Below are 12,530 nucleotides of genomic sequence, written 5' to 3'. Positions count from 1 at the left end.
AAAAACCCAAAGTATTTAGGTTGGCCCTTCAGTGAGGCCGCGTTGGCATGTTTCGGGCACAGAGGCCACCACATTGATACAGGAGGCAAAGCCACATAGGGGGCGACCGGGCACCACCGCACCACCTCTTGTGAGGTAAAATAGACAGGGCTGTGCTGTTTCGGGGCCCCCCCAGTGACGCCATATTGGCGTGGGGCCCTGGCACCATATTGACCCAGGAAGGCACTCCGTACAAGGGGGGGCGTCCAAGCCCCATAGCAACACCTTTCGTGAGGTAAAGCAGGGGTTGCGAGGTAATGGGTCCCAACACGGGGTAGTTTCAACCTAAACTAAGCTCTGTCTATTTGCCTCAAAATGAGGAGTCGGCTTTGGCGCCTTTTTTCCTCGCACGCGCGCCTTTTCCCCGCTCGCCCCCTCCCAACCGCCGCCGCACGTGACCGCGCCTCCCCCACACCCAGAGCGCCCTCTCGCGCCTCGTCGCTGGGTCTCCAGTGCGCATGCGCATTGCGCGCACCCTCTCTGCGCGGCCGCCGCCTGCTCCCTCCCCGCAGCGACCAATTCGGGGCCGGCTCCGTGCGCATGTGCGGCCAGCTGCAGGGGCACTAAGAGGGGACGCTGCAGGCGATGGTAGAACTCAGTGCGCACGCTCGTCTTCTTGGCAAAGGCTTGCTGGGGTGCTTGAGATGGCGCATGCGCATAGCATCGGGTGGGGGAATGGGGGGGCTAGGTAGCCATGCTGTTGACCACGTGCTTTCAGTATGAACTGACCTTATATAGATATGGACCCAGACCCTATAGGGGTTATATTATTATGCTTGCTATGTGACTGGTGCTCTGTATGGAGGGACTGGAGCTATAGATTATGGGCCCTATGGCTCAGTATATGCAGTGGGCCTGTAGATTAGGGATTTCAAGTAGTTTTATGGTACAGGTCTCTCTCTATATGGATCATATGGGCTGGCCCTTTATATAGACCCTTTATAGCTGTATGTGGACTGAGATATAGAACGTGCAGGTCTCTATACAGATCGACTACCTATAGTATTGACCCTGTGGGCATAGATGTACATTTGTCATTTATATTATGCACCCCATGTGGACAAGGGTGATCCAGTGGCTATAGTATACTTACATTTTCAGAAAGCCTTTGACAAGGTCCCACACCAAAAGCTCATAAGCAAAGTAAGCTGTTATGGGTTAAGAAGGAAGATCCTCCCCTGGATCAGTAACCAGTTAAAAGGTGGGAAACAAAGGGTAGGAATAAATGGACAGTCTTCAGCATGGTGAGAGGTGGTGTCACCCAGGGGTCGGTACTGGGACCAGTGCTGTTCAACATATTCATAAATGATCTGGAAAAAGGGGTAAACAGTGAGGTGGCAAAATTTTGCAGATGACACAAAACTTCTCAAGATAGTTAAGTTCAAAGCAGACTGTGAAGAGCTACAAAGCGATCTCACAAAACTGGGAGGCTGGGCAACAAAATGGCAGTTGAAATTCAATGTGGATAAAGTAAAAGCAAAGCAGATTGGAAAACATCATCCCTTTCTAACTATATGTATAAAATAACGGGGTCTAAATTAGCTGTTACTACTCAAGCAAGAGATCTTAGAGTCATCATGGATAGTTCTCTGAAAACATCCACTCAATGTGCAGCGACAGTCAAAAAGGTAACAGAATGTTGGGAAACATTAGGAAAGGGATAGATAATAAGACAGATATATCCTGCCTCTTTATAAATCCATAGTACTTCCACATCTTGAATACTATGTGCAGATCTGGACCTGTAGTGTCAGAGCAGGCAGGTGTAGGCAGGCCCCTTGTCCAGTATTAAACCGGACAGTCCTGCTTTTCTAGGGTTTGTTCCACGTCCAGTATTGAGACAAAACCAGGTATGTTTGTTTCTGGCATTGGACAGGGGTGTGTGTTCCGTTTTTAAGATGTCTTGCCCCATGTGGCGTGATCATGCATGCACCATGCATCTGAGGTCACGCTGCCAGGGGCAGGGTCACGCCAGGAGGGGCAGCACCCTGCTTTTCTGGGAAGTTCCAGGAGGTCCGGTATTCCAGGTGTGCATGAGTGGCCACTCGAGGCCGGTGCCTCCATAACATGGTCATCTTCCAGCTGGCCCAACTTCACAGGTGGGTGGCCATCCGGGTGCAAGAGGGAGTGTGTGACCTCTCCCAGGGAGAGGTCAAGGGTCAGAGGTGAGAGATCAAATGGGTCAGGGGGAGGAATCACCAGTTTTCTCTTGGTGACCACTCCCTGGGCCAGAGGTGGAAGCTCGTGAATCACCCCCTGGGGTGAGAGGCTGTTGGGGAAAGGAAAGGGTCAGGGGTCAGAGGCAGGAGACCTCCTGAGGAGCGGGGTCAGAGGTCAGGCTCCTTCACTGGGTGAGAAAAGCCAGGTGACATCCCTAGGGTGAAGGGGCGGGGGTCAGTAGTCATAGATCTCTTGGCAAGGGAAGCCAGGTGACCCCCCCACCTTCTTGAGGATCAAGGGTCAGAGGTCATGATTTTCCCCTTGAGGCGAAAGGTCAGTGGGAAGGGGAGCTACCCCCCCCCCATCCAATCCTGGGGGAGGTCAAGCAGTTCCCCCCCCCTTTACCATCCCACTTCCATTGCTAGGGATGTGGGGGAGGGGGAGCGAGCAAATATTAGCTTGGTGGCGGGCAATCGTTCTGCGCAGGCGCAGAGTCCTTTCCCGGCCGAAAACTACAAATCCCAGCATGCTTTGCGCCGCTCTCAGGCGAGACACGTGACCGTTGTCAACTGCCATTTGGTTGGGGGGGGCGGTTTATTTTGAGGGAAAAAATAAGGAAAACGGGCGGAATTCACTGTTCAGAGGTCGGGGGGAACCTCTTATTGAAACGCCTGCCTCGCAGTGTTTACCCGGCTGCGTATGTGTTAAGCGGCCAGAGTCCCCCAACAGACTCCGACGGACGTTTAGATGTCCGCTTCATTGCCTGAACCGGCGTTGGATTTTATATCCGTTTCCACACGTCTCGAGGAACCGTTTTTACTCGGTTCCTGTCACAAAAGGCCCGCTTGACAATTTTTGTAATAGGCATTTGGGGGGGGGAACCAGCAGGCACTTTGTCTGGACAGCTCTGAGATGGAAGGACCCTTCCTCCCCACCGAACAGCCCTGGGGAGCTGGGGGAGTTAGGCCGGAAGAGAGAGTAGAGAGCTCTGATTGGCTACCATTGCCTTCGTTCTGCTCTCTTATTGGCTAAAGCAGTGGCAGGGGGCGGAAGGAAAGGGGATGGGGCGGTGCTTCGAACACGCAGAGGCAACGTTAGCCAAGGGGCCGTTCGTCGAGCGGATTGGGCGAAATTCCACGTGGGACGGGACAACACTGCGTCCCGATTCGTTCGCTGCCGCACGAGGGGGCGCGGCGGCGCTAAAGCCCGCCCCCAAGGTATATAAACCACGGGCGGGCGGGGCGCCTTTCCATCGCGTCTGAGCGGTGGGGGGAGAGACGCGAGCTGTTCCTGTTCTTCGCTTGGTCCTCGCGCGGGCGGGCGGCGGGACCGCGCGCATGCGCCACCAGAGGCGGGGCGGGGCTAAGCGCACGCGCCTCTTGGGTCCTCCCTCCCGGACGGACGGACGGAGGAGGAGCGCGCTCAAGTGCGGCTGCGCGGCCGGGGAGCCGCGCCTGCGCAGTGAGTGAGGGGGGGCTGGAGGCGCACGCGCAGTAGTAGGCGGAGTCGGGGGGAGGGGAGGGGGAGTCGGTTGGGGGCGAGCTCGGCGAAGGTGGGACTCGGCTCGCTGAGGGGCGAGCTCGCCGCCCTGCTCCCCCTTCCCCCCACGCCCGGATGCAGGAGATGATCGAGATGGCGACGGACAAGGAGACGTTCCTGGTCCCGGCCCCGCCGCCGCCCCTCAGGCCCCAGCCCGGGGGCGGAGCGGGGCCTCCAGCGGCGGGAGGAGGCGGCCTCCTCGTGCAGCTGCACCAGGAGGCCGCCACGGCGGAGCTGCACCAGGAGGCCGCCCCGGCCCAGCAGGCGGCGGGAGGCCGGAGGCCGCCGCCCGAGGAGGCCGCCCCGTTGGGCCCGCGCCGGGGAGGAGGCGGCCCCGGGCCGCGGCTGCACCAGGGGGCCGCCCCCAAGGAGGAAGACACCGTGGGCGAGCTGCCCCGCCCCCGCAACGGCTTCCAGCCCCACCGGCCCCCCGGCGGCGGAGGGGGCAAGCGGCGGAACAGCTGCAACGCGGGCGGGTTCAAGCACCCGGCCTCCAAGCGGCGCCGGCGGGTCAATTCGGAGTGCGACCCGGTGCTGCCCTCCGAGTTCCTGCTGGGGGGCAACATCTTCGACCCCCTGAACCTCAACAGCCTGCTGGACGAGGAGGTGAACCAGGCCCTCAACGCCGAGACCCCCAAGTCGTCGCCGCTGCCGGCCAAGGGCCGCGACCCGGTGGAGATCCTGATCCCCAAGGACATCACCGACCCCCTGAGCCTCAACGCCCAGGACGGCGACGAGGCCCTGGTCCTGGCCTCGCCCTTCAAGACGGGCCGCAAGCGCCACCGCCACCGGGGGCAACAGCGGGGCGGGGGTGGGGAGTGCAAGCAGGGGGCCTGCAAGGCCTGCGGAGCTGACGGGGCCTGCCCCACCCCGCAGCCCTACGAACTCAACACAGCCATCAACTGCCGGGACGAAGTGGTCTCCCCGCTGCTCCCCCTCTCTGCAGAGCAGCCGGGGGCCGGGGGCGGCACCCCGTCCTGCGCCTCCTCCGCCGCCTCCTCCGGGGGCAGCCGCCACCGCAAAAGGCGCAGGACTTGCAGCAAGTCGGAGGCGGCCGGGGGAGCGAAGCAGGCTCCGTCGGCCCCAGGGGGAGGCAAAGGGGGGGCCCAGCCTTCCAAGAGTAGTCCGGAAAAGGGCAAAGGGGCCGGGAGGCATCAACAGGCCGCCCCCTCCAAGCGGAGGAGGCAACAGAGGAAGTTCCAGTACGGCAACTACTGCAAATACTATGGCTACCGCAACCCCAATTGCGAGGACGGGCGACTGCGAGTCATGAAAGCCGAGTGGTTCCAGGGCAAGGAGGTGTTGGACCTGGGCTGCAACGTGGGGCACCTCACCCTCAGCATCGCCAAGAAGTGGAAACCCATCCGGGTGGTGGGGCTGGACATAGATGGGGCCCTGATCCACTCTGCCCGGCAGAACATCCGCCACTACCTGTCCGAGGAGATCCAGCAGGAGGTGGAGGACGAGGCGGCCAAGGGATCCGGCCCCAAGAGGAGGAGGAGCTGCTTTCCTGCCTCGCTGATGGCCAGCAGGGGGCCCATCGCTGCCCCCAGGGTGCCCCAGGCAGGTGAAGATGCTACCAACTTCCCCAACAACGTGATCTTTGTCCGGGTAAGAGGCCTAGCCCATGGGGGGAGGGGCTGCTAGGAGACACCCCCACATTCCCAGGGAGACGCTGCTTTGGGTGAGAGGAGGGAGCTCGCCCTACAGCCCATCTTTCTAAGGTGGCACAAGATGCACCCCATCTCCCCCTCCAAAATCCTGGGGGAGGGGCTGCTGTTGGGCGGGAGAAACTGTCCTATCCTAGAGGGAGAGCCAGGATTGGGTGGTCAAATACCTCATGTCATGGGACAGCCGATAGCTTGGGTGGGAAGGGCTGTTAGGATCATACAGAGCATGTTTGGGGGGGCTATGTTTGAGGGAGGGGGGGCTTCTGGAATAGCTTCTCAGGCTGCTACTGGGGTCCGAGCAGGGAGACGCCATCCTGCTGGGGGGTGCATGTGAGCATGAGGCTGCTTCCTGAATGCCGCTGCCGGGATTCCCCTGCGCTGTGCAATTGACAAGGGCAAGGCAAGGGGTGCCCGTGAAAAAAGCCCCGGAAGGCTTCCCTGGTGGTCTCCTCGCTGGTTTTGGCAGAGGAAACTGTAGCATGGGGAGCGGCTAGATTGTCCATCCTGTCCCTGTTGGAAGCACAGATCTTGGGGGTGGCGGGTCTGTGACCTTGATCGGTTTGGTTCACCTCCCTGCCTCAGTTTACCCTGTGCTGAACCGGGCTGATGCTCGCTCAGCTCTGTGAGGGATGAGCTGTGGAGGCACCAAAGGAAAGGCACCAAAAGAACCGCTGGTGTGAGCCCAGCTCTTGCGGCCTGGTGCGATGATGAAAGGGGGCTGGTGTGCTGGGGAACGCAGCTGCTGACAGATCCATTAGCTGGGGAAGGGCGCCATTCCCAAGTCAAAGGCTCCAAAAGGCTGAGGCATGAGTCCACAGACGCTTCTCTGGAGATGTGGCAGGAGCGCTGCTGCCCGGATGGCTGGGGTGGGTGTCGGATCGCTGTTCACCTCAACCTTTGATTTTCCCCACTGTCTTTGCATCGCTCGGCCTGCAGCCCTTGCAAGTCCCAGTCCCTGCGGCTCCTGGTTTGAGGAGAAGGGAGGCTGGGATGGGTGGCCAGCTCAGGACCGGTTCGCTCTCGTGGCCTGCCCCAAGAGCTGCGCAGCCTCGAGTTGTGAGAATTGGAAGATGAGGGTGCCGGCCACGCTGGCAAGCCAATTTCTAGCTCGGCTTCTCTGATTACTTGAAATGAGAATGAGCCACACAGTCCATTTCCAGGGGTTACGTTTCTGGCTTGGCCGTGCCTGACTACCAGTCTTGTGCTAGTGATCTGGTTCCCCTATTCCCAGCTCTTCTGCTGATCCTATAGCCCCTCCGTGCCTCAGTTTCCCCTGCTGTACAGTGTTGAACCTTGCATGAGGGACATGAGGCTGAAGGGAGATAAGGAGCCTGTTGCCCCTGAATAACTTGAGGACCTGAGGGATGGAATTCCCCTAAGGATCCTTTTCAAGCCTCCGCCCCTGTGCTTTGAGATCAGCCGCCGAATGGGCGGAGGGCTGAGAGAGAGACATGGCGGCTTTGCCAAGTGCCGCAGGGGGCAGCCAGTTCTGTTGAACGTGAAAAGCAGAGCCAGGATCCTGAATGGCAGCTGTCAAGCGGCTGGGATGCAGGGAAATACTTCCCGTGCCCAGGCGTAAGGCCTGGCTTACTCGCAGGCGAACCCTTCGCTCTTCCACCGGCCTAGATCCAGCCTGCAACCAAATGGAAAAGCTCTGGCCCAGCCCAGAGCCTGCGGGAAGCAGGGTCTCAGCGGGGTGGGGCTGATGGCAGGCAAAAGCAAGCCCGTGCGTGTGGGGCTTCACCCCCTCCCGGCAATGCTCACGGGGCCGCCCCTCCTCATGGGTGCTACCTAGGAAATCCAAAAGCCGGAGTGCCTCCCCGCTAGAGAGGAGGGTGCAGGGAATGCTCCCAGCGGCTCTGCTAGGTGGGCCCTCTGGCCGATGCTGGCGCCTTCCGGCGTATTTGAGGGGCATGAGATCGTCGCAAGCCAAGGGGTTCCGCTTTAACAGTCAGCTCGAATGGCGTCTCTCATGAAGGCAGAAGCACTGGAGGGAGGTTTGGGGTCCGGACTCCTGGGTTCTCTTCCTGACCCTGTTGAACTTGGGCATGTCACCTCATGCCAGTTACCTGCAAACCAGCGAGAGATCAGTCTGAGAACGGATTCCAGCGTAGGCTCTCGCAAAGAGGTGTGGGCCTACGAGTCCCAGCATGCAGTGAGGTCAGGAGTGAGCGGTGCATGCTGGGCCCTGTAGAGGCCCACCAGCCAAAACGCCAGCGTTCAGGCTGGCGAAGGGTCGCTCCCTGTGGCACGAGTGGGATTGCAGGGCAGATGGGTCTCCCTCGAATGTGAGGCCGCTGAAGGCCAAGATTGCCCCACGAGGAACCAAGAGCACGGGCTGAAGGGAGTATCCAGAGCCAGGTGGTCACCGAGGTTTCATGCGACCCTCTGGTGTTAGAGAGACGTTCCTGGCACTGGTGCTGCCTTTCAGGAAGGGTGTGACGAATTGGGAAGGGCTCAGCAGAGAGCTGCCGGCTGGATTCCAGGGACAGAGTGAAGAAAATCTCGCGCAGGGAGAGGTGAAGTGGAGATGCGCCTGCAGGCTGGGCGCTGCCAGGGGAAGGTTTCTGTTTCTGGGCAGCTCCTGCCAGGTGCCATGTCAGCGCTGAAAATGCACCGCTGCAGCGTGGGTGCTTCCCCTGTGATGGGAAGGGTTCTCCTGTCGACGCAGGCCAGCCCCCTTCCGCAGAGCAGCTGTGGGCCAAGTGCTGTCTACGCGGGGGGCCTAGGCTGGCTTGCCCATGCCGCTCGGGGTGTGGTTTCTTCTCGCCGCTGAGACACACAGACTCTGACTCAGGATAGCCCACGAAACGGCGCGCCAGGCTAAAACCCCACACCTCCTGCTCCCCCTGGGGGCGTGGGGCGTCTGGCACCGGGGCCTGGTGCTTTTAAGGACTAGAATTCATTAATGGATCCCGTGTGGAACCGTTAGCCCCGAACACCAGCGCCTGTGGCCTGAGACCAGGGCTCCCTGTTGGGCCAGGTGCTGCCCACCCAGCCCTGCCCATGAGCAGGGACCTCTGTGCCACCAGATTGCTCTGCCCCAGCTCTGGCCTCGTTTGGGCTGGGCGCTGCAGAGATCAGCCGCAGTGTAAGGTTATGGGGCATTGCTAGGCCAGACGAGAGCCAGGATGGGAGGTGAAATTGAGGCATGGGGGGGAGTGACCCAGGTCACCCAGCAGGTCATTTGCTAGGGAGCAAAATGAGAGATGGGGGGGGGGGGAGGTTTGTGAGAACTGCCCCCATCAGAGGTTGGCAGATAGTTACATGCATGCACCCCCCATGGGCTGATAACCCCAAGGCCAGCACGATGTGGCCTGGGGCCGTTGGATGGAAGGAGCCGTGGGGCCAGGGCAGCTAAAAATCGCTGCTTTTTTTACCTTTTTGATTTCAATTATACGTTTTCCTCTGGAGGAAGAACCCAGTCAGAAAGGCAGCGGGTTCGTAACGCGGCACGCGTTGGGCGGGCTTTATTCCGGCCTCTTCAAACCTCTTAAATATGAAGCCTGCACCCAGGAGCCTCTGGCAAAGCTGTGGCGACCCGGGCTGATTTCTGTCTAAAGAAAGAAGCGGGGCAGACGTCGGACTGGCGAGGCCAGGCTCTAGGCCTATGAGCTGGGAGCCGTCAACAAGCAACATCTCCATCCCCTGTAGCGAGCGCACGGGAAAAGCCTGGGGCTCCACATCTGCCCCCGTTCAGCGGTACAGCTGCTTCTGTCAATGGCTCCAGCTCTAGGGCCTCTCGGAGTGAAGACGGAGGTGGCCTGGACATAGCGGCGAGGGAAAATCCACCCGTTTGCACGTAGACAATAACTGAGATGGAGCTGGAAATGTTGATTCAAATCAGTGATTTCAGGGCAGGCCTCTGCTGGGTGATTTGAATCAATCCACCCTACTCGGAGTGGCGCAAAGCATGGGCTGGGGTCGGCCAGCTCCAGTGAGCCCTGGCGTTGGAGGGGGGGAGAGGGAAGGTGCCCATGGGGCTGGGTTGCAGGGGCAAGTTCTGGATCCTCTCCTGGCCTGGCTCCGTGACAGCCCCTCCCGGATCCCAGCTGCCTTGGGGCATCGGCTGCTCGCTGGCACTTGATTCTGTCCTCGGCTCTGCTGCTGACCCTGCTGTGTGGGCAAGGCTTGGCTCACTGCCTCAGTTTCCCCTGCTATTCGTTGGCTTGGGGAAGGTGTGAGCTGGGCTGTGTGGGGTGTGCTGCTGGAGGGGCTCAATGGGTGGATATCTCAGTGGGTGGATACCTGGGGGAGCTGTGTGTGGGGGGAATCTATGGGGCATCATGGGTCTGGGAGGCTGCAGAGGGCTGTGATCTGGGGGGGGCCCTAATCTGAGTCAGGCCTGGGTTCTGCTATACCAGTGGTGAACCTGGGTGTGAGTCACAGGACTCCTGGGTTCTCTCCCTGGCTCGTGGAGGGGCTGGGAGCCAGGGATCCTGGGTTGTCTCCCCAGTGCATGCTGTGCCCAGCTCCCCCATCACGCCCCCTCTCCCTGGCAGGGGAACTACGTGCTGGAGCGGGACGAGCTGCTGGAGACGCAGCGCCCCGAGTACGACGTGGTGCTCTGCCTCAGCCTCACCAAGTGGGTGCACCTCAACTGGGGCGACGATGGCCTGAAGCGCATGTTCAAACGCATCTACCGGCACCTGCGCCCCGGCGGCCTGCTGCTGCTGGAGCCCCAGCCCTGGTCCTCCTATGGCAAGCGCAAGAACCTGACGGTGAGCAGCCATCTGCCCGGGGGAGCCGAGCAGTGGGGGGGGATCCTATGGTGGGGGGGGGAGGGATCCTGCGGCCAAGGGGCAGTCGCTGCCATGTCTGACGCCTCTCCCTCTGCCCCCTCCCTCCAGGAAACCATCTACAGAAACTACTACCGGATCAAGCTGAAACCCGACCAGTTCACCTCCTACCTGACCTCCCCCGAGGTCGGCTTCTCCAGCTGCGAGCTGGTGGCCAGGGCCCAGAACAGCTCCAAAGGTGAGCGGGGAGGGGATGCTGAGAGGCGGGGGTCTAGTGGTCAAAGTGGGGCTGGGAGCCGGGATGCCTGGGTTCTCTCCCCTGGTTCTGGGCAGGTTCTGCCCCTGCTGTCGCCCACCATCTGTTGTGTCCCTGGCCAGAGACTCCCTTGTCTGAGCCGCATGGACCCATGCAGGCACTTAGGGGTCTGGGCTATGCACAGCTGGGCCAAGGCTCGGTTTAGGGACTCCAGCCTGGCCACATGTTGCTTCTGCCCCAGCTCCCTGCTCAACGGTGGAAATGCCACCCCTGCTTGTGGGCTGGGGGGAGGGGAAGAAACTGCCCCACATGGACATAGACCTCGTCTGCCATTGGCCGGACTAGCCTGGGCGGCAGGAACCTGGGTGGTAAAGTGCCACCAGGCTGGAGAAGTTGATTGTGGACGACTGACACCACTGGAATTGGTCCGGAAACCAGAATTTCTGAGCCCTGAGGAAATTTCACAAAATTTGGCTGTCCCAAATTGGGGCAAAAAGTCAGTTCTCAGCAGGAGAAAAATCCCAACAGCCTGGAGTGAGACGTTGCGTTTCGCTGAGAGTAAAACACGCAGTCAGGGTTGGCAGAATTCGATTTGGATCGTTTCAGTGGCTGCCGAAGTTTGTTGTTAAGGATTTTTAGCTTTTCATCTATTTTTAAACTTTCACCTTGCACAAAATCCTGGGCTTTGAGCGTTTTTTTCCTATTTTTCATGGCTTTAAATGTTCACAATGTACAATGAGGTGGAGATTGGACAGTGATTTAATGGCTGATGTTGAGATTAAAATACTATAAAGCTTGAACTTTTTGACAATTTTAAAGGTTTGGCTTGACAGCCCTGCCTGGGCTGATTTAGTTGGGTTGGTCTGGCTTCTAGCTGACCTCCTGAGGGCCCTTCCAACCCAGATCTTATAAACAATTTAACACAACTTGTCAACGTCACGTCTAAATAGTCTTAAATCAACAAATTCGATTTGTTTTGAATATTCACCGGCCAGTCCATTCAAGGCTCGTTCACAAGTCACTGGATTTGTCTCTGTCACTTTGCCTACCTGTAAACTTCACTTATCAATTTGATGGTGAAAGACATTTACTGACCTATTTTCATGTCTAATTACAGTATAGCAACGGATCTGTTTGTAATGCTACAAGGCATTCAGTGTCTGCAGTGACTATAACAGTTAGTCTGAAAGTCCAAACAAAATTCTTAGGAAACATTTTTAAACCATTTGAAATCCCATCAAATTGTGTGGGAACCGCCACTTCCCTTTAAGAGACCGGCCTGTTCTCAGCGAGTGTGTGACGTTCTCGCAGTAATGCTCTCGCTACACATTCGGGGCCAGGCCTGCCCTGGGGAACAGCAGGACAAAGGAACAGCTTCCCTACTAGGAGAGAGGAAACCCCTGGGCCTGTTCAGTTTAGAAACGAGATGAGCAGGGGGGGGGGGGAGGTGCGACTGAGGGCTGTAAAATCACAAGTGGGGCGGAGAGTGCCTAGCTTAGTGTCAGCGGCCCCTTCACGCAGCACCAGAACCAGCAGGGACCTGCTGAAACGACTAGGCCGCAGGTTTCAGCCAAACCTAGGGCCGTGCTTCCTCAGCCACTACACAGACGTTGCCAGCTCGCTCCTTCCAGGGCATCATGCCAGGACGCTGGGTGGGCGGACCATTGCTCTGACCCAGGGGGGCCGTCCAGGCTTAGCAACAGGGCTCCCCGCTGATGCTGCAAACAGCAGGCTCTTCAGTCCAGCCCCCTGGCATGCAGGTTCCCCGTCCCAGCAGCTCCCCTTAGGGAGCCACCAGTAACTGGCGTGGCCGTGGCTGTTAACAGGTGACTCGAGTACCCTGAGTTCATCCAGTGCCTCGATTTCCCTCGGTGAGGGCAGGGTTAGCTGGGAGGGGGGATCCTGGCAGAGCAGTGACTGTACTAACATGCGGCCTCCTCCCCATCTGCCTGCAGGGTTTCAGCGCCCCGTCTATCTCTGCCACAAAGGCCGTCCTGCCACCCACTGAGTCGTGGGGCCGGAGAGGCGGCTGGGTGCGGGAGCCCCCTTTTCTTGCCTTGGAAGCCAGCTGGGCTGAGCCTGTCGGACCTGCGGGCAGGAGGAAGGGACGCTCCGACGGCGGTGGGG

The 12,530-nt window shown here is 59.2% G+C and overlaps 1 protein-coding gene across 1 annotated transcript; it reads left to right on the top strand.

Moving 5' to 3' along the window:
• Positions 1 to 3,678: 3,678 nt before the first annotated feature.
• On the top strand, positions 3,679 to 12,453 carry MEPCE (methylphosphate capping enzyme). The gene is made up of 4 exons (XM_067555095.1): positions 3,679 to 5,349; positions 9,911 to 10,129; positions 10,259 to 10,385; positions 12,359 to 12,453. The coding sequence occupies exons 1-4, from the start codon at positions 3,814 to 3,816 to the stop codon at positions 12,409 to 12,411; spliced, it is 1,935 nt and encodes a 644-aa protein (XP_067411196.1). The 5' UTR covers positions 3,679 to 3,813; the 3' UTR covers positions 12,412 to 12,453.
• Positions 12,454 to 12,530: the final 77 nt, after the last annotated feature.

This window comes from Emydura macquarii, unplaced genomic scaffold (assembly GCF_026122565.2).
Source record: "Emydura macquarii macquarii isolate MOO-44397 ecotype Brisbane River unplaced genomic scaffold, CSIRO-AGI_Emac_v2 contig_306, whole genome shotgun sequence".
Classification (NCBI taxonomy): domain Eukaryota; kingdom Metazoa; phylum Chordata; order Testudines; family Chelidae; genus Emydura; species Emydura macquarii.
Note: the sequence above shows the minus strand (reverse complement) of the source record. Positions and strands in the feature narration are given on the sequence as shown.